This window comes from Diplodia corticola (genome assembly GCF_001883845.1).
Source record: "Diplodia corticola strain CBS 112549 chromosome Unknown scaffold32, whole genome shotgun sequence".
NCBI lineage: Eukaryota > Fungi > Ascomycota > Dothideomycetes > Botryosphaeriales > Botryosphaeriaceae > Diplodia > Diplodia corticola.
The window spans coordinates 37520-57428 of NW_017971511.1; the positions used below are offsets into that span (position 1 = coordinate 37520).

At 56.7% G+C, this 19909-nt stretch overlaps 7 protein-coding genes across 7 annotated transcripts; 4 read left to right on the top strand and 3 right to left on the bottom strand.

The window, feature by feature from the left end:
* Positions 1–889: 889 nt before the first annotated feature.
* Positions 890–2412, bottom strand: BKCO1_3200012 (actin-like protein 2; the record flags this gene model as incomplete). The annotated part of the gene is made up of 6 exons (XM_020274399.1): positions 890–976; positions 1035–1112; positions 1172–1963; positions 2073–2219; positions 2290–2336; positions 2394–2412. The coding sequence occupies 6 exons, from the start codon at positions 2410–2412 to the stop codon at positions 890–892; spliced, it is 1170 nt and encodes a 389-aa protein (XP_020129489.1).
* Positions 2413–2823: 411 nt separating this feature from the next.
* On the bottom strand, positions 2824–5401 carry BKCO1_3200013 (actin polymerization protein; the record flags this gene model as incomplete). The annotated part of the gene is made up of 7 exons (XM_020274400.1): positions 2824–3197; positions 3254–4385; positions 4438–4518; positions 4570–4912; positions 4975–5159; positions 5273–5299; positions 5357–5401. The coding sequence occupies 7 exons, from the start codon at positions 5399–5401 to the stop codon at positions 2824–2826; spliced, it is 2187 nt and encodes a 728-aa protein (XP_020129488.1).
* Positions 5402–5898: 497 nt separating this feature from the next.
* Positions 5899–7530, top strand: BKCO1_3200014 (atp-dependent rna helicase dbp5; the record flags this gene model as incomplete). The annotated part of the gene is made up of 5 exons (XM_020274401.1): positions 5899–6113; positions 6185–6667; positions 6718–6955; positions 7011–7211; positions 7264–7530. The coding sequence occupies 5 exons, from the start codon at positions 5899–5901 to the stop codon at positions 7528–7530; spliced, it is 1404 nt and encodes a 467-aa protein (XP_020129491.1).
* Positions 7531–8306: 776 nt separating this feature from the next.
* Positions 8307–9514, top strand: BKCO1_3200015 (pf02656 domain containing protein; the record flags this gene model as incomplete). The annotated part of the gene is made up of 2 exons (XM_020274402.1): positions 8307–9015; positions 9159–9514. 2 exons carry the CDS (start codon positions 8307–8309, stop codon positions 9512–9514), a joined length of 1065 nt encoding a protein of 354 aa, XP_020129490.1.
* A 1002-nt stretch (positions 9515–10516) lies between these two features.
* BKCO1_3200016 (v-type c subunit family protein) lies at positions 10517–14385 on the bottom strand (the record flags this gene model as incomplete). Its single annotated transcript, XM_020274403.1, has 3 exons — positions 10517–12082; positions 12690–14297; positions 14350–14385. 3 exons carry the CDS (start codon positions 14383–14385, stop codon positions 10517–10519), a joined length of 3210 nt encoding a protein of 1069 aa, XP_020129493.1.
* Positions 14386–15168: 783 nt separating this feature from the next.
* BKCO1_3200017 (glycosyltransferase family 62 protein) lies at positions 15169–16333 on the top strand (the record flags this gene model as incomplete). The annotated part of the gene is made up of 2 exons (XM_020274404.1): positions 15169–16260; positions 16313–16333. The coding sequence occupies 2 exons, from the start codon at positions 15169–15171 to the stop codon at positions 16331–16333; spliced, it is 1113 nt and encodes a 370-aa protein (XP_020129492.1).
* A 1647-nt stretch (positions 16334–17980) lies between these two features.
* Positions 17981–19708, top strand: BKCO1_3200018 (copper-activated transcription factor grisea; the record flags this gene model as incomplete). Its single annotated transcript, XM_020274405.1, has 1 exon — positions 17981–19708. One exon carries the CDS (start codon positions 17981–17983, stop codon positions 19706–19708), a length of 1728 nt encoding a protein of 575 aa, XP_020129485.1.
* Positions 19709–19909: the final 201 nt, after the last annotated feature.

Here is a 19909-nt window from a genome sequence, read left to right on the forward strand (position 1 = left end):
TGCGTCACCGCGCATGGCGATGCGACCCTTGCATACGACCACCTTCTCCACTTTTTTTGTGCGCGCGTCAGGAAGCGCCGGGCGGGCGGGCGATGTGTGTGCGGCTGCTGCGCGTGTGCGTGCGTATGCGTGGACAAGGTGCGGAAAGGATGAGACCACGCGACGGGAGGCCCCATCCTGAAGAATCGCCGAAAAACGAATGCGGGGGAGGGGGAGGGGCTGGGGCTGGCCGGTGGCGGCGCGGAGACCCTGGGGTATGAATGTGTGTGTGAGAGTGTGGGGGTAGGGTAGGATAGGATACCTAGGCGATGGTGGGTGGAGGGTGGAGGGAAGAGAGAGGGAGAGACTCAACAATGTGGGGAACGGGATCTTCGTCTCAAAGTGCGCGGCTTTTCCGTTTGTCTGATGACGAGCGGCGACGGCAACGACCCCGGCAGAGAGGGAAATTGACGCGGCCTTAATGCGGGATCTGCGGGCAACGAGAGGGCGGACATCATATGTTGGCCGTGTCGGTTCCTTTCTTCTGACCGAGAGAGATGGTCTTGTGATTGCCTCAAGGTGGGCGCTAGTTGTGTGATCCCTGACGGTATACGGGCGGGCATGGACATGGAGGAAGTATCCAGAATGCCCTCTCTGTTGCCGTCTACTTCCATGTCGTTCGGAGCACATCATTCCAAGTCGGCGCTGACTCTAATTGGCGAGCGCAGGTCCTCTCCTTTTTCTGCATGTTCTTTCGGATGCTTGATATCTCATTTCAGAAACTAATGGTGTTGAAAGTACTGGCCCTCCCAGATGGCCTTTAGTCTTGATACCTACCACTCCAAGTAGTAAGTTTTCCTCGTGGGCGAGACCAGCATGAGTGTCGTGGATAGGTGCAGAGCAGAGACTATCATCTACCGCCGAGCTTTTCCAAGGCACGCGCGCCCTGCTCCTCCCATTCCGCCTTGGTAACCCACATACTCTCCTTGTCCGACATCTGCGAAAATGAGTTAATACAGTCAGGAACTTCAGCGCCGGAGGGGAGAATGCCTTACGATGTTGGCGAGGACAGCACCACCAATGAAGACCATGTGCCTTCTCCTCGGAGGATCCTCAATGCGGACCTTGAATTTCTGTCAAAGTATATTAGCAACTTTGTCGACTGACCCAATCTTTGTACTAGACAACTTACGTTCAACCTCTCCGGGTTGCCTTGCAGAACCTTCGTTAACCAGAGCTGCTTAAGCTCCTTTTCCAACCGGCTGGGCAGACCGGGGTACATGCTGCTACCACCGCTGAGCACAATAGCCTTGTAAAGGTCCGACCTGACATCGACGTCGGCGGCTTGGATGGTGTTGAAGAGGAACTCGGCCATGCCGGGCTGTTCGACATCGACTAGGTGGGGCTGGAACAGGCACTCGGGAGCCTCGAAACGCTCGCTACCAACCCTGATGACTCTGCCATCCGGGAGGGTGTACGACTCGACGAGCACGGTCGTGTCTTCGCTGAGGCGCTGGTCCAGCTCCAGGTCGTAAGAGACGTAGCAGAGCTTCTCCTTGATCTGACGGACCGTCTCGAAATCGGCAGTACGGTTGAGCGCGTAACCTCTCCGCAGGAGCAGCGCAATCAGGTTCCTGGTGACATCTCTGCCCGCAACGTCCAGACGGCGCGTGAGGTGGTTTAGCACGGTGCTCTCGTACACGGGCACAATGTGCGTGACACCGTCACCGGAATCCACCACGACGCCGGATGACAGACCCTGGGCGTACAGCGCCAGGACGGCCTGGATAGCGACATAGACGCCGCCAAAGTTGTAGCGCTCGAACATGACCTCCGCCATCTGCTCGCGGTTCTTAAGGGGGTTCATGGGCGGCTCGGTGAGGAGGATCTTGCGGCCGGTAGGGTCAATTTTCATCTTCTCGAAGAAGGTGTAGTCCCACAGGTGCTGCATGTCATCCCATCGCTTCACGATGCCGTTCTCCATCTGTTTGCAGGCGAAAGCCAGGTCAGCGCTGGGGTCGCGTGGACGGTGCCGGCGGGGCAGCCGCGCTCAGGGGAGCTCATTCGAAGCTCGCGGGAACGGGCAGGCGTACGGGATAGGTGATCTGTAGCATTGACCGGGCGGCAGCGGCCTCGTCACCGCACATGATGTCCTTCAGCTGTATGTCCAGGCCATCGCGTTCTTCGGAGCGGAGGATCGGGCGGCCGACTATCGAGGGGTATTGGTGGTCGGGGAAGTTCTGTGGTGTGGGCACAATTGTCAGCCAGCTCGAAGAGGCGAGGCGGAGCTTGTGGGTGCAGAAAACGGACCTGCCCGGCAAAGCCGGCCTTCAGGAAACCAGTTCCGCCATCCAGGACTAGAGTTGGGCTCGCGTCAGCGGAGGGACGTCAGGAGCTTGGGGGAGCTTGCATACCAATCGGAACCTCCGCCATGTTGGGCTGTAGAGCGACTCGAAGCTAGCGGAGGTGGGAGCTTGGAGATTGCGAATGGAGGTGGACTCGGGGGTGGCAGATGGCGGGATGAGTGCCTGGCGGGGCCCGGGGGGTTGACGTTGTCGGGAGTCGCCCGTGGCTGGGCTGACTTCGGCCTTTCCTTCATCCGGGGTAAGAGGCGCGTAGTGGGGCGGTGCATCATCGACACTTCCTGCTTTGCTTGCTGCATGTGCACTCTATTGATAAAAAGCAGATATGGATGGAAAGAAGCTAAAAAGACCCTGATCGGAAAACACATGGTGCCCAAGCATCATGCCCCGCAGCCCGTATGCACCAGACGCCGTGAATGTACACTTTCCAAGACCGAGCCCTCCACCAGCACTGCCTGCTCCGCTCGCTCCTGGTGCGCCATTAAACCTCCTGGATATAATTTGCGGGAACGCTCTTGACGATGCCTCCCTTCTCCACGTCGGCCCACCCCTCGCCCGCATCTCTGTTGATGAGGACGAACCGCTCACCCTCCACAATCGTGTGCTCAGCATCGCTGCGCGCCTCGTAGTCGTACAAGGCCTCAGCATACTTGAGTTTCTTTGCACCTCTCTTCGGCGCCACTGCCGGTCCCTTCTTCTTTGCCGCCACAGCGGCAATGCTGTCTGCGATCGATGCAGTGGAATTGGAGTAGGTCGAACTGGGGCGCACAGGAGATGCGGGGAGAGCTTCGACATAGCTAGCAGGCACCAAGCCTTCCTCGTGGCCGGCCCGGACCTTGATCCACCCGGATCCGTCTGGGAGTAGAGTTCAGTAAATTTAACGAGATTCATATGTAGGCGTCGCAGCTTACCGTCCGGTTCCAAAATGGCAACGTCCTTACCCTCGTCGACTGAAATCTCGCCCTCGCCCAGTGCTCCATAAGTATACATCATCTTGCCCTTTGGCTCATTGGCCTTATGACTATCGCCGTTCGAAGGCGCTGCAGCTTCGGCGGGTTTGATGTACTGCGCAGGAGGTGGCGCCATGACACGGTTCTTCCGTATAGCAGCAATAGAACTCTTCCTTTCGGGCTGCTTCTCCTCTGCCACTTCCGCAGTGCCTGAAATAGACCTGTGCGCTGTAGCAGAGTAGCCAGAACTGAGCGTGTTCATCGAGTTGACGGTATCGCTCCGGCTGAGCTGAGGCAGGTCGGACTGCGAGTCTGTAGTTCCCAGGCTTGCCGTCGAAGTCTTCGCATCCTCCTGCCTTCTTGCTTTGAGTCTCTTCTTCTCCTCTTTGTTCATTTCGCCGGGGCAGTCTGCGGGAACTTTCATCTCGCACTTGCTGTGGCATGTGTAGCCACAATCCTGGCAATCGAAACCCTTGGCGGACAGGCCCCAGATGCGATCGCCACAATGATCGCAGTTCGTGGGGATCTTAAACGTTTGGGCTTTGAAGTTGTGATTCCGTGCTCCAATGCTGACATCTCCTACTGCTGTTGTGATGGTCGCAACCTCAACCTCAGCAGTCGTCTTTTGTCGTTGAACTTCGTGCGTTTGCTCCTGCAACGAGAAGATGGCGCGCACACACTCCACTTCGTCACGCTTATCTTTGCCCTCTCGAATGAGGTCTCGCGCTTTCCTAGCGTTCTGAACCTCTCTTTGCTTTGCGTCAACCTGCCGCTTCAGTTCCCCTAGCGACCCCTTGCTCTTCGTCAAAATATTCGTCAGGAAAACCTTGGTCGCGTCGTCCGCCGGAATCGTGTCATCGTCATGCCAGACAGGGCTCGGCTCGAAGAAGAAGTCTGGTGGGTCCTGCCATTCCTGGGCGTTGTGCCGGACAAACATCATGGAGTCAAGCTTGGGGTTGTTGCGTGGGATCTCCGAAGCCAAGTGGTTCAGAAACTCTGTGCTCCGGGCAAGCGTGCCGGTCTCGATCTGGGCAGCCAACGACCAAATCTGGTTCAGCTTCGCGACTCGCGTCTCAGAAAGATCTTGCAAACTCTGTCTCTAGTTAGGAGCGGCCATGGTAAGATAGAGGTGCCAGAAGTCCTACATCCAGAAGTTCAGGGACATATTCATGATAGTATCTTTCCTTTTGCTTATTGGTTACATTGATGCTGATAATATAAGTACTCTGTAACAATGTCAGCACCGGCCAGGACAGACAGAGATTGTGGGAACCGACCTTTAAGTTCCGCATCTCAGCCTGTTGCTGCTCAAAAGCAGCACGTGCCTTTGCTTTTCCATGATCGAACGCGCCATCGGACTTCTTGCGGCGGTTCTCGACTTCCTGGCAAGAGTTGTCATATTTGCCCTTCACCTTCTTCAGGTCATTATATGTGGAGTCCCGCTCTTTCTCGAGCTTGGCTGCGTAATCGCCGTGGAACTTGCGCAACTCTTCGTAGCGGGCGGCAAGCTGCTTAAGGGGCTCGGCCAGGTTGGTGACGAGTTGCTGGGAGAACTGCTCGTGCTCGCTCGCGCGGCTTTCGAGGGTGCTGAGCTGGACTTGCCATGTGGTCATGGAGGCGCTGTTCTAAGGAGTCAGTCCCCATCTGTGTCCTCGGCGCCCGGGGCCCGAGGCGAGACGTACCATTCCAGCGATCCCGGAGTGACGGTGGGGGTTTCGCCCACGCTGAGAGTACTCGACTTGCGAGCCTTCTTTTCGAAGTACTTCTTAGCCAGCGCACTCAGCTTGCCGGCGTACTCCTTCTCCACCGCGGCGCGTTCCCGGTAGAACTGCTGTATCTCATCCAGCCAACCGATACCATTCGCGACCTAACACGCACACGTGTCAGCACATGCCAGTGGTGCGAGCGGAGTGCTGCAGCTCGTCTCGGGGGTTCCAGCGGGCCCGGGGCGTGGGGGGTGGTGGTTGGCGGCGTACGCACCCAAGCGTTAACCGGCTTGAAGCCATCCTGTCCGAACGTGCGTCAGCCCATGCCCGCGCGCATATGCGGAGAGAGGAGCAATACCTTGAGCTCGGCGCCGAATTGTGGGTTAATGTCTATGTCGGCCATGGTTGCGGGGGCAAGCCTGTGGAAGAGCAGGCGCAAAGGCGCATGGGAGAGTGGGTGTGAAGGGCGCTGCGGCTGGTGCTGGGCCGCAATGGAGAGAGAGGGCCCCTGCGTATGGCGGGGTGTGACGACGTTCAGGCAGTCAGGTTCCCGGAATCCAGGGCTGAGCCACTGAGCCTCGCAGCCAGGCGGCACTTTCCAGGCGGAAAGGTTTGTCCGCGCTCAGCCCGCCGCGCTGCGGCCAGGAACATCATCACAGGCACTTTCCACACCCATGCCCCGCGCCTAGCTCCACCACGCATCCACGCCACCGCACGCGTTGCCTCAACCCACCTCGGCCGCGCGAAACACACGCTCCGCTGCCATTCGCGCCCGCAGCTTGCACCATCGCTCTCGCTACGTCCTCGGCCCGCCCGTCCTTCGAGACAGCCAGCTTCTTTGTCTGCGACGCGTCCAACTAGCATCACCCCGCCAAACCCGCACAGCCACCAGCGCCCACCATGTCTGACGCCGCACCCTCGCTCGAGGACCGCATCACCCAAGACGAGCCCGCCGCAGAGGTCGCCGAAGCTCAGACCGATGGCGCAACGCCCACAACCGGCGGAGGCGGCGGCCTTCATGAGCCCGAGTACGACGTCGAGGTCAAGCTTGCAGATCTTCAGGCTGACCCTAACAACCCGCTGTTCTCTGCTAAGACCTTCGAGGATTTGCAATTGTACGCCCCGCATGTTTGTTTACACGACCGCGCAATGTTTAGTGAGACTAATTGGTTGGTGCTGCTGTTAGGAAGCCGGAGATTCTGAAGGGCCTTTATGGCATGCGCTTCCAGAAGCCGTCCAAGATCCAGGAGAAGGCCCTCCCGCTTCTTCTCATGGAGCCTGCTACCAACTTGATCGGCCAGTCGCAGTCCGGCACGGGCAAAACCGCAGCTTTCACCCTCAACATGCTAAGCCGCGTCGACCTTTCAACCACTGCCCCCCAGGCCCTCGTCCTTGCCCCTAGTCGTGAATTAGCTCGTCAGATTTTGGGCGTGGTTCAAGAGATGGGAAAGCACATGGAAGGTCTTGTGGTGACCGCTGCCATTCCCGACCCTAGCAGGCGCAACCAGAAGTTCGAGGGTCAGGTCATTGTCGGTACGCCTGGTACCGTCATGGATATGATCAGGAGGAGGCTGTTGGACAACCGCGGTATCAAGGTCCTTGTGCTGGATGAGGCCGACAACATGTTGGATCAACAGGGTCTCGGAGATCAGTGCAAGAGAGTCAAGCAGTGCGCACTTCCCAGCACGGATGCATTTTCCCTTGCTAATACTCTCGCAGGCTCCTTCCTAAGGAGGTCCAGGTCGTCCTCTTCTCCGCTACCTTCCCTGACGAGGTTGTCCGCTACGCAAAGTCCTTCGCGCCCAATGCCAACCAGATCACTCTCAAGCATGAAGAACTTACGGTGGAGGGAATCAAGCAGTTTTATCTGGATGCTGAAGGCGAGGATGACAAGTTCCGGGTCCTCCTGCAATTCTACGGCCTCATGACCATCGCATCTTCAATCATTTTCGTCAAGGTATGTATCTGTGAAGCATGGAGGGATATAGTTTCCGAACTAACATCTCGTCAAGCGCCGTGACACTGCCGCTGCACTCGAGCAGCGTATGTCCGCCGAGGGCCACAAGGTTGCGCAGCTTTCGGGTGCTCTGGAGGGCCCTGAGCGTGATTTGATCATCGACAAGTTCAGGAAGGGAGAGGCCAAGGTGCTCATCACCACGAACGTGCTGGCCCGTGGCATCGATGTTCAGTCGGTGACCATGGTTATCAACTACGTATGTACTCGAATTTCTTGGCGCATGCATAGACTTGCTGACGGTTCTGTAGGATATCCCCGAAATGGCCAACGGCGCTCCTGATCCGGAAACTTACCTTCACCGTATTGGTCGTACCGGCCGTTTCGGCCGCGTCGGTGTGGCCATCAGCTTCATCCACGACAAGAAGAGTTGGATGAACCTGTCGCAGATCGCCAAGTACTACAACACGGAACTCTTGCCGCTCGACGCCAAGGACTGGGACCAGGTGGAGGATATCATCAAGAAGGTCATCAAGAGTTCGCGGGCGGGCAAGACGACAGAGGAGATGACAGCCTAAGGTCGAGAAAATAGGAGCCCCGGAGAGAGGGCCATGAAGATACCAACAAATTTCCTCATCAAGTTAAAAGCGTAAATGGAGAGTTTCTCGGGAATGGAATCAAAAGGAGTCATGCGGGTGAGATCCTGGAGGCAAACATGTTTCTGGGACGAGTGAGCGAGATTGGCTCGGGCGTAGAGAAATTGATGAGTGGCAAGATAGCTGGGAAAAAAAAATGAAGACATCCGAGAAAATAATGCGTGTAGGTGCAGGCGCGAGGCTGCGTGAAGTTCGACTTGGCGTCTGAGACAACGAGGCACAAATCAGGCAAAAATGCTGGGCCGATCGGCCCACGATGGCGGCAGTACGTCACCGAACCCTGGAATCTCGTCCCCCGTAAAGACGCTCCCAACCAACCAGACTTCAGGTACGCGCCTCTCTCGTCGACGGCCAGCCTTGCTATCTCTATCAAACCAGGCCGAGGCCATGATGCAGCTGAAAAACTCCGCTGATCTACCCGCGCACAGCGTTCGAGCAGGGTCCGAGCTTTCCGTTGTCACGAGTCCCGCACTGGGGTAAGCTCTGAGCTGGCTACTTCCTTGTGACACATTTAAGTCCGGTGAGTAGCGTCAGACCCTTGACTACCAGCGTCGCTGATTAGTCCCGCTCATTATTGATCTAAGCCCTTTAGACCAGAGACGGACCAGGACCACACGCGCGACCCGTTCCTTCTACCAAGAACACAGAGCACAGGGACTACGGCAAGCTACCGCGGGAAGCCAAGCCTTGCCTCAACAATGGCGCCATTCTGGAAGGATAAGGGCGCCTTATCCTCCACTGCCTCCGGACGCACTTCCGAGGCGCATCATCGCTCGTCTTCGTCTTCGTCCTCGTCCTCGTCCTCGTCCTCCTCCGCATCCTCGTCTGCAAAGCAGCACCGACAGCAACAAGTCAGACCGACACCACCACAGCAGCACTCAGAAGATTCTACGTCGGCCTCCGGATCGAACTCTCGCGTTGCTCAATTCACATCATCCGTCCGCTCGAGCAACCTGAGCGTCAGCTTCAAGGAGATAGTGTCATACTCGTCCAGCCGCGCCGTTGGTGTTCTGCAGGGCGGCAGCAGCAGCAACGACGTGCCCGACGTTGCGGGCACGGAACGCAGGTGGTCGGAGCAAAGACAGGCTTCAATGGCTAGCCGGCTTGCCAACAATGGGGATGCCGCCGCGAACAACAGCGCCGACGAGACGACAGGAATACTGGGCGCGGATAGGAATGGCACCGGTCAGCGTACCTACAATACCAATGGAGGAACGGGCCTAATTGGCCGTGATTCCTCAAGTATTAGGAGGAGAGCCAACGGGCAGGATGGCGGCGCTGGAAATGGGGCCACGGATGTGCAGGAGGCACAGACGGAGGACTCTTGGTGGCAGAAGTTTTCTGAGAAGTACGGGAGTGTTGAATTGGATAATAAGGGAAGTGTTGCTAGGGATCATTTGGCGCTTGGTAGGTGTTATTCCCAACTTCTATCTCTTTACTTTTCATACCACGAATCCTACAGAGAAGCGCCCGAGTTCGTTCTTACCGAGAACTTTTTTTTTCTTTTTCTTAAAAAAAGGCTGCCTGAATACGAGCTTACCATGCCACAGAACGCACCTTCCTCGCCTGGCTCCGTACTTCGCTCTCCTTCGCGAGCATCGGTATCGCCGTAACACAACTTTTCCGCCTCAACACGTCAATCTCACCCGGCGACCACGACCTCCAGGACCACGATCGTCTGCGCCATGTCGGCAAGCCATTGGGCGCGACTTTCATAGCCATTTCGATCGTCATCCTCTTCATCGGCTTTCACCGCTACTTCGAGTCCCAGCATTATGTCATCCGCGGCAAGTTCCCGGCTAGCAGGGGCTCAATTATGGTGGTCAGCGCTATAGCGGGGGCATTGATCGTGAGCAGCCTTGTTGTGGTCTTGGTGGTAGCGCCGAAGGCATTTGAACGTCGGTAAAGAAGCTCAGGAAAGCGGCAGGTACGCTGTAATGGTCGGTCTGTGAGTATTCCAAACGGGAAGGGGGTGCCTGCGGACAGTGCTCCATCCTCAAAAGTGTCTGTCAGTGTGGAACATCTGACCACTCTCGTTGCCTACGATGAATGTCCTGGACGACGCTCCGAGCAGGCCAGATGTCCGGGGACAGTCAAGGAAGGCACCATCATTGTCACGATATAAACGTGCCAGGGTGTTATGTCAACAAGAATGAATCCCGAAATAGCTGTCCACGTTCGGACTGTTTGCGTCTGAAACCACCTCCGTAGGATTTTGTACAAAAGAAACCGCAGACTTACCATTACCTATCGTCCCCATTCAAAACGCTCGCGAATATCATCTCGTGGGTATACAAGGCCTGTGTACAGGGTTGGTTGAAATCTTCAAGCATCTGAGAGAAATCCAAGGTATCACAAACAGGCTCCGGCTCCATCCTAGGACATTGCTCAATCTAAATCCACCTCTCGACTAGACAATACGTTTTACCAACATAGGCATGTCAATCGAAGACATTATCGTTCTCGTGAAACTCGCCGGGGCATGGAGTTTGCGAGGAAGGTGCCGCACAGGACCGGCTCATCAGGCTGTCTCAGATGAGTTTCTGTCCAGGCTTACCAACATACTGGCATCTGCTGGCCTAGATGGATGGCGTAGACCAAGTATCTTGCACAGGCGATGCAGAGACGTAACGGCATTAGATTTCGTAAGAACGCGCCAAAGTCAAATGTAGCCGGAACGCTGCTAAGTCCGTCTAACGCTGCGTCGTCCTAACTCTGCGTTCACTTGCAAGACTTAAACGTCAAGCACCCAGGTGTGGTACCAAGGGAGCCAAGGAAAGAAACCAGCGGGCGAGAGATATGCTGTATCAAATGAAATCAATGATTGGAGATTTACCCGGGCGCTCTGTACGCGCCTTGTCTATGAACAGACCATTCTTTTCAACACCATATGAAATTTTCCTCCACCTCATCTTTTGCTTAGTAAACTCTCCAGTTCACCTGCCAGCGTCCACGCTTCATTCATCTGCTTCCACGTCGGATCATGCGACTTCTGGCGCACGTCTTCCCCAACCCGCTTCTGCCGCTCCAACCCTTCCTCAGCCCCCTGTTTGATGAAGAAGAGAATCTTGCCCATCACTCCCACGTTCCTCTCCACAGCTCCGACCGCCTCCCTCAAATACGCGATCTCCCCAGCCCGTAGCTTCCGCAAAGCCACCCGGTACTTATTCTTCATCCAGCCTCTGGTCTCGGCCCTCATTCTCTCCTCCACCAGCTCTTCCAGCCGCGCCTTCAGCATCCTGAAAGTCCTCGTCCCCCTCTCGTCCTCCTGCAGCATCTCCATGACCTTCTGCAAGCGCCTGTTGGCCTCCTCATCTCCGATCCTCGCCTTCCTGCCCCACCGCAGGATTCGCCACCGCAGCTTCTTGATCAGATCCTGTGCCGCCGAGCCATCGATCCGGTCGAAGTGCCACATGGCGGGCCACATGTCCGTCTGCAACGAGGCGTGGGGGCCGGCGCGGGCAGACAGCTGTTTGAGCTTTTGCTGCCAGGCGGCCGGGTTGGCATTGGCGCACTCCAGCATCAGCTCCAAGCAGACGACGTCGGACAGCTCGACGGCATCGCCGAGGTATTGGATCTCGTTGAGACGGAGCGTCGCGACGTTGTCGACCGTGTCCTGCAGTCGCTGCAGCGCGACGCGGCGTTTGCGGCCGAAGTATTGACGCGTGTCGCGGAATTGGTTTCGATGGAACAGCAGCTGGACGTTGTCGGGCGTGTGGTCGACGTTCGTTTTCTCAGCAGGGAGAGAAGGAGAAGGAGAGTCAGGCCTGTGGTCTAGACCTGTATCCTCAATAAAGTGGGAAAAACAAGAAGATAATGAGTCAGGTATGTGATCTGCGTCCGTATCATCGTCAGGGGGAAGAGAAGAGGAGGAGGGCGACGAAGATGGTGAGTCGTTTGTGGTGTACCGGTGCGAACATGAGAGGCGGCGGCGATGCTGCTGAGTGACCGTTACTTTGTCGAACCGGGTACGTAGTCGCTCAGCCTGTCCTGCCGAACCCCCAGCCCTTGAAGCGACACAACCGAAGGCATCTTGTCGAGCAATCGAATTTAAGCTCGGTGTAAGCTGAGTGTCGTTTGTGTTCTTTTGCTGCCGCATAGAGTTAAAGTGGTCAAGACTAGTCGCCCCAAGCTTCCTGAACCTCCTCGCTCTTTTCCTTAACCTAATCGCGAGAGGGTATAGTATGTCTTCCCACTTCTTGCACTTGAGCTGTGACTTGTTGCCCATATCCTCTAAAATTTTGGTGACCTCTGGTGCTCTGAATGGCAGCTGCGCTACCGCCCACTCCTCAGCTCTGGCCGCATGGAGCGCGCGTTCGTACGCGTGGTGGAGCGCACCTCTATCAGCTGAGGTGTAGGTGTGCATGGTGCCTGACTCAATTATTTTGTTTGTTATTTTGGGTCCAATATGTGGAAGTCGTTGGAGTTCTTCCACGGTCATGTTGATGTATGCTCCCAAAGCTTCGACCTGCAGCTGTAACATCCGCATATTCCCCTGGCGAAGCCTCAAAATATGCTCTTTGCACGCATATACGCGGCTCCTCCACGTTCTTGCCGCTACCCCGGCCGGTTTCATTGTTTTTGCTTGATCGCGGATAGGTATACGGTCAAGCGCTTCCTGGCTGACTTCAGCAATCCATCGCGAGACTTTCCACCAGTGCTGGTACTTGTCCCGCGTCATACGGAATTCCTCGATTTTATCCTCGGGTATATCTTTCAGCCCGCTGAGATCAACAAGTCTAAGTCGTGTAGAGATGGGTATCAGGGGTCGATACCGGCCCGTATTGCTTCTGAGATAATCCTTCGACTTATATCGTGAGGAAGGAGTGGACGAGAAGGATCTGACAGAGTGCTTGCCAAGGGTAGAAGTTGTACGAGTATGTAGCGATCTACAGGGAGTTGCAGCAAATGATCCGAGACAAGAAGGGTTCATGATATCGTTTGGGCTACACGCAGGCTTCATACAGTCAGCGATACTGCCGATAAAGGAAAGAGCTACTTCCAATTCAAGAAATGAACATGTATATACTGGACGCTGTGCGTGACTAAATTACCATCTGTTCGGTATACTCAGAACTCACCTTTGACATTGCACCTTCAGTATTTCTTACAGCAGGCGCAGGGATATTCGTAGGTAACCGGTTGCTTGTGACAAAAAGAGAAAACGGGACGTCGACCATCGTTGAGGTGTAAACTTGCTTCCCCTGTGGTCCGTGTGGATCACCACGAATGAACTTGAAACTCATACCCTGCTCTGACAAAGCACCAAAGTATCCGGGCCAGACGTCGATACCGGAAGGACCTTCTGTAGCTGTGTCAGGGATGTCGTCAATACTGCTTGGTAGAGTGCCGAAAACGCTCGTGTCTTGTTCGTATGCCGGCACGTTAAGGGATGAGACTGGCGATGTGAAGAAAGTTATGTACGAGCCGGGCTCCGCCACCGCCTTCAGGGACTCTGCTGTGGCCTGATCTGTCTCACTGAAAGTAGTGGCCTGTTGAGCAGTTCGTTGCGCGGATGTGGTGGGATTCAAGGATATAAGGCCGGCTTTCTTACCCCAGCCGCCACCACCGCTAAGAACACGATGGAGCGTCGCATTTCCGGTCAGCATGGCTTTCCAAATGGCGGGCTGGAATATCTTGGGGTCGGCGGTCCAAGCATCGCCGACATAATGCGAACACATGCCAGCATAGTCGTACACCTTACTGAATTGCTTGGGTTGCCACTTTCCGAGCGCGCTTAGGACAGCCGAAGCGAGATATTTGGAATTTTTTTCAGAACAGACAAGCGCCCAGACAGGCATCGCGTGCGGGGCCTGCCCTGTAGCTTCGAAGAATGATGAGACGGCTTTTTCTAGCTCATGAGATGCAGGGGACGCTTTCCCGTCGGGGCCCGTGACCTGTCGAATGATGTTTCCCAGGCCGGCTTCGACTTGTCTCGGGCCTGTCAACGGAACGAGAGGAACGTGAAGCTGGTGCAACGTCTCTTCCCGGCGCGGAAAGTTTACCAACCGATGTGCCAGGTATCGGCCAGCCACTGGCCACGTTACACGCTGACTGTTGGCCCTATTGACCTCGCACACATGAAGAGTACGGCGATTTTGGAGTATGGCGCCATGTCCATGCTTGGGCTCCACGATTTCGCTGAGCCTGTACAACATGTTATACATCAGAGAGACATGGCCTGTCTGGAAGAGAGTATTCGCAAGTGGAAGGTGCAGTCGGTGAACGACCTCGCTATGTGGACTTCTTGGGCTTCCTTCTACATCGGTAAGTTTGAAGCGATCGAAAAAGTCAATGGTGAGGCAAGCGGCATTGTCTTCCCGCTGGACTACGGTATTCCATGACCAGGCGGTACGCGCAACATTATCGTTGAACCACAGAGCATAAGCTAGCCCCTCCCTGCCTTTGCTCGCCTGGGAGCCACCCTCTGGACTCGGGAGCCGGTCGACCACAGCCGCGATAATCCGGACATTGTTGATCGAAGATTCGCGCTCGAGTGAGTCCTGTACCAAGCGGGACACGGCCTGCGTGACGGCTTCCGGAACATTTGGCAGCGAGGCGGGTGCGCTAGGCACTGGAGGCAGCAGGGCGGACGCGAACGATGGAGTGACCAGCAGCATAGCCGTTGGGGCCCTGTTGAGATCTAAGGAAGGCGATGGTTCAATGCGGTCAATGAGGGTACGGATGTCCTGGCTGCGATCAGTATTCTGCGCAATACAAGCAGCGATTGTGCACACAAACCGTGTCGCCAGGCTTTTTGACAGTAATTGTGCCCATGTGGTAGCGCTCCTTCTGAACCACTAGGGTATTCCGAGCGTCCCACCCCTCCTTCCAGGCCCATTCACCAGCCGCAACGTACGTAGGCTCGCACGCGGGATTTCCTGCTCGGAGGGTTGGACGGGCGGAGAAGCTCCGCACCGAGCTGTCGTGCGGGACGAGCGGACGGGGAAGCGGACGCGCTCGTGGGCGGGCGGGGAGACGGCCGCAAACCGCGGCTGGGCCGCGCAAAGGCGGCAGCCATCTTCGCGCGGAATTGAACATGGGTGGCTAGGCGGAGAGGCGCATGGCAGAGCGCGGCGAGAAAAATGATGGACAGAGGCGCTGGGGCGAGTGGCACGGATGGGGAGCTTTGACGCGGCGTGCCTGACAAGCGCGTCGCGCAATTTGCCGAAGAGCTGCCGCGAGCATCGGGGCTGGGCCAATCTCACTTGCGAGGGTGCGAATACGTAGACTATATCCAGCGACAGCGCAAGCACCGTCAACACAGCTTCCTAGCGCGAGCCTTTGCGGGCTTTCGACTGGAATGCTCCCGACACTCTGATCCCGAACCACTCGCTCTTTCTCTGGCGCCTTGCCGACTTCGCAGCCCTCGTGTACGCCTCCGCTCGGCGGCTGGTTTGGGCCGACTCTGAGGAACACAGTTGCAGCTTCCGTACGTGCTTCTCCTTGGAGCCGCTCCACTCCACCCCAATCGCACGTCCTCCCGCACGCAGACTAGTTGACACCATGTAGACTCCAGCACACGCTATCGACCCGCCTCCGCTGAGGCCCTTGACCAAGATGCGTCCCGCGCGCTCCCTGCGGAGGACCAACCCCATCACCATCGTGCTTGCCGCGCTGCTCTGTGTTGGCTTCCTGTTCTTCATATTTTCCTCCGATTCCGACAGCTCAATAAGCCCGCACCAGCTGCGGACCTCCGCTGCCAATGCGCTGTCCCCGCCGTCGATGCCTTTCCGGAAGGCAAAGGGCGATGCCGATCTGGCGCCTCCTCCGGTCGTTCATTACCACATGAACAACCTCACCACTACGAGCGATCCTATCGGCAATCACGAGTCTGTTCTCGTTCTGACCCCCATGGCACGCTTCTACCAGGAATACTGGGACAACCTCCTGAAGCTCAACTACCCCCACGAGCTGATCTCGCTTGGCTTCATACTACCAAAGACACGCGAGGGAAATGCCGCCACTACCGCACTCCAGGAACAGATTGCGAAGACACAGAAGGGGCCCCAGAAGAAGCGCTTCAAAAGTATCACTATTCTGCGCCAGGACACCGAGATCCCGCTGCAGTCGCAGGAAGAGTCTGAGCGCCACAAGCTGGAGAACCAGAAGGCCAGGCGCGCAGCAATGTCAAAGGCGCGCAATTCGTTACTGTTCACAACGCTGGGGCCGACGACGTCTTGGGTTCTCTGGCTCGATTCGGACGTCGTGGAAACGCCGCCATCTCTTATCCAGGATCTCGCGTCGCACAACAAGCCTATTATTGTCCCCAACTGCTACCAGCGCTACTACAATGATGATTCCAAGAAGATGGAGATCCGACCGTATGACTACAATTCGTGGATTGACAGTCCCACGGCGCAGGGCCTAGCTAAGAGCATGGGCAAGGATGATATTCTGTTGGAGGGCTATGCGGAGATGGCGACGTATCGCTCGCTGATGGCGTACATGAAGGACGGTGGGGATGGCAACCAGGAGAAGGAGATCGAGCTTGATGGCGTTGGCGGCACGGCTTTGCTGGTTAAGGCCGACGTCCACAGAGACGGCGCTATGTTCCCGCCATTTGCGTTCTACCATCTGATTGAAACCGAGGGCTTCGCGAAGATGGCGTCGAGACTGGGGTGGAAAAGCTACGGGTTGCCCAACTATCTTGTAAGCCTCCCTCAACTTCCCAAGACTACGGCCACCACTAACCATACTGCAGGTATACCACTATAACGAGTAATAGATCTTCACTTCTTGTTTATCGGGCGGCGTTAGGAACTATGCTGGGTCCTCTGGGGATAGCGATGAGCACACAGAAGGAGAATGAAGCAATTTTTCTTTTTCTTTTCTCTTGCCTCATTTCCCGAGGTGGCTCTCTGTATGTGCTTTGTATGCGTCGTCACGTCGTCTGCGTCGATCCCCAAATGTAGCAAGTTGCCGCGAACTAGGCACCGCCAAGCCAGAAAACATGCACGTGAACTGGGGCAAGGCTGAACGTTTTGCATGTGCATCAGCCACCCGAGCGTCATCTCGCGCCCGGGCGAATGGTGGACAGGCCCCGGGCGGCGAGACGGTGCCATGGCTATTCTCCGCCGCGAGCTGGTGTTGCAAAAGTGCGCCGAGGCGCCGAGGCGCGACGCATCCAGTTTTGCGGCCAGCTGCATGATGGATGCTGCGCGCCGGTAGAGGCGGCAGCAGGGCGAGATCTGCTTCGGCTAGGCGCACCTGCAGGGACCTGGCCTCGGTCGTCCTCACTCCAACGGCACGCCTGTCTCGATGACTGGCGCTACTCTGTCGCTGCGGTTCTGCGGCGCCGCGGGCTGACCTGAGGCCTCATCAAGTATGTACTGTCCGCTCGGCCACCGCCCCAGGAATAAGCCAGGCCCGGCTCCAGGCGCGACTCGCCGCTCTTTACCCGTTTCGGCCGGGAAACCTGCTCAACTGCATGCGACGGCTGTGTTGGGCGCGCCGACTCTTCGCAACCCCACGCAGCACCTTGCAAACGCCGGCCATTATTCTCGTGCTGCCGCCAGGCCTCACGCTGCCGTCCTGCTCGGGTGCCGCAGCCCACAGCTCGCAGTCTGAACATCCGCGGCTCTGCGCACCGCCTAGGTATCACGGTACACGCAGCCGCACCCAGCACGCTCGCTTTGGCGAGACACCCGCTCCGCAGCGGCACCCAGATGAAGCGGCGCCCGCTGACTTTCACGTCCCAGTCCACTGGCTCGCGTTCCCGGGGAAATCTGCCCAGCCTACTCACGCCCGCTCGCCGCCAGATTGCCCATTCTTTGTACTCCCCAGTCCCCCCACGGGCCCGGCAAGGTTTCAACAGCTTCGGCCATCCTGTCGCAGAGCAACAGTCGGCGCACCGTCGGGTTCCTCCATTTGATGCCCGTGCGAGCCACGGTATGCGCAAGCTTCTTCCCTTGGCACGCAGCGTCCAACTCACGAAGCCCCTCTCATGAAGCCTTGCGTTTCCGTCCCACCTGTGCCCCGACAGCATGATGCAGGGGTCCGCCAGCTCACATCACGATAGGCCTTCCCACGTTGTGCGTGCCGATGAACCTTTCCTGCCCCGCATACCAGTGAGCCTAAAGCCATGCCGTGGGTAACGATCAACGGCGAGCAAAAGAAGGTTGCTTGGTAAGTCCTCCGCCCCTGCGTCTGCCCTTATCGCCTATCCCCCGCCGTGCCACTCAACCGGCTGACCCACGTCGTCTGCTACAGCGGGCCATGCATCCGCGGACATCGCTCAACCTCATGCAATCACAAGGACCGTTTGCTGCTCGAAGTCCGCAAGCCAGGCAGGCCGTTGAGCAGCTGCCCACATGTGGGAGGGAACTGCAGCTGCGAGAGGCTCGTTATAAACTACACCATCCCAAGATGTATGTTAAATCCGTCTCCTCTCGCTGACTTGTTCAATGACCGTCCATGCCTAGCGTCCGATTGTGCCTGTCCAAGCAACGGTGAGGAACCGGCTCCTGTCGCAGAGGTCGTATCGTCCACCATCGGTCGTCTCACCGGCCCTTCGAACCGGGTTCAGAAATCCAAACGCAAGTCCGTCAGCAACAGTCGAAATCCTGCTTCTCTCGAGAAGGCTATCAAGACCGCGCAGGATTCCGAGCAGAAGCTAGAGACGGAGGCGCCGAAATCCTGCTGTAGCTCAAAACAACCACCCGCCACGACGGGGAGTAGCAACACTTCGCCAGCGCCGACAAGTGAGGGCAGTTCTCCAAGCAGCCATGATGATGGTCCTGCATACTCGGAGTCGGCTTGCTGCTCATCGAAGGCCACCGCTGAATTTCAGCCCAGGCCGCTCAACGTACAGCTCGAAACGCGCAAACAGAGCACTCGTTCTGCTTCTGCTGCACAGGTTCAAGGCTGGGAGCACATCACAGTGGAAGGCAACTCTGCTTCAAAGACATTTGTTGAGGAACCTCCGAGCACTAAGGAAAGCTGTTGTGGAAGTGGAATTGCGACTAAAAAAGAGGCTCCGATCAAGCAGTCAAACCAGAGGCTAAACCTAGCTCCACAAGGCGATATCTACCAGCAGGCTCCGAGTCAAGCAATCAGCGGCAACTACTCGCACATGCAGTCAGCACAACAGCCATTTGGGCCAAACCAGCAGTATCCCTTCTATGCTGGCCAGCACCAGTTCGGCAATCCCATGCACAACCCTACGTTCTCTCGCGCTCCGCCGAACAGCATACACTACGCCACAAACGGTGCCTCACCAGGCCAAATTGCTTCGTTATATCCTTTTACAGTGGGCGCACAGCTCTCAGAGGGCTTCGAGACTAACATCCCCGACGTCATGCACAATTGCACATGCGGCGATGCCTGTGCCTGTCTGGGATGTGCTGTCCATCCACGTAATGAAACCACCCTGCGCCATTTGCAAGAAGTCGCGAACTTCATGATCCAGGATCCGTTCTACGCTAATCCCTCCTCACCTCTGTGCAACGATGATAACCTTCACTGCCAGCCCGCATATCCAATCCCGGAGCCTACCAACACCGCCTCTGTAGATCGCCCATGGCAGGCTGGAAAAATAGGACAACCTTACCAACAACAATCTTCATTCCCACCTCCCGGAATGCCATACCCACAAGATACAAACGGAGGCTCATTCTGGCCATCTAGCAATGGATTGACTGTCCGACCCACTCACGCTACACCATCAACCGAAATTTCGCACTTCACATTTCAAGATTCTCGGGACGGCCAGGGTGCTATCCGACAAGAAAACCACAACATTCAGCCCGGGCAACTTTCCTACCAACGCACGACTTCATACAACTCTTCGGTCCCCAATGCGAGTTTCGCCACCCCGGAGCCGGCATCGTCAACGGCCGCGGCTGAGACACCAACGCTGTCCCCCTCATCCTTTTTCTGGCAACAAGTCGAGCTGCCTGGATGTGATGACGCGAGCGGAGCATGCCGCTGCGGCGATGGTTGCCAGTGTGTTGGCTGTTTGACTCATGGTGGCCATGATGGTGTGCCTCTAGCGCAGTCGAGTGGTGATTATCGAAGCAGCTCTGGGTTTCAGTCGCAGGCGGAGCAGGCTCAGATGAATTCCATAGACGGAACGCTTGACACAAAGCTCGCTGGATGAGTAGTTGGCTCAGTTCGGTTTGACTTGAACTTTGGTGCAACACCCCTAGCCAACACCAAGGCGGAGGTAGCAATATTCGGGAGCTCCCCGAATGCAATGACCGACATCGGACTTAAGATACGTCAGTCCGCCATACAAAGCAAGCTAAAAATGCGCTTCGCGGAAAGTCGCCCGTTGGTAATTTTACGCGCGCATAGCAAG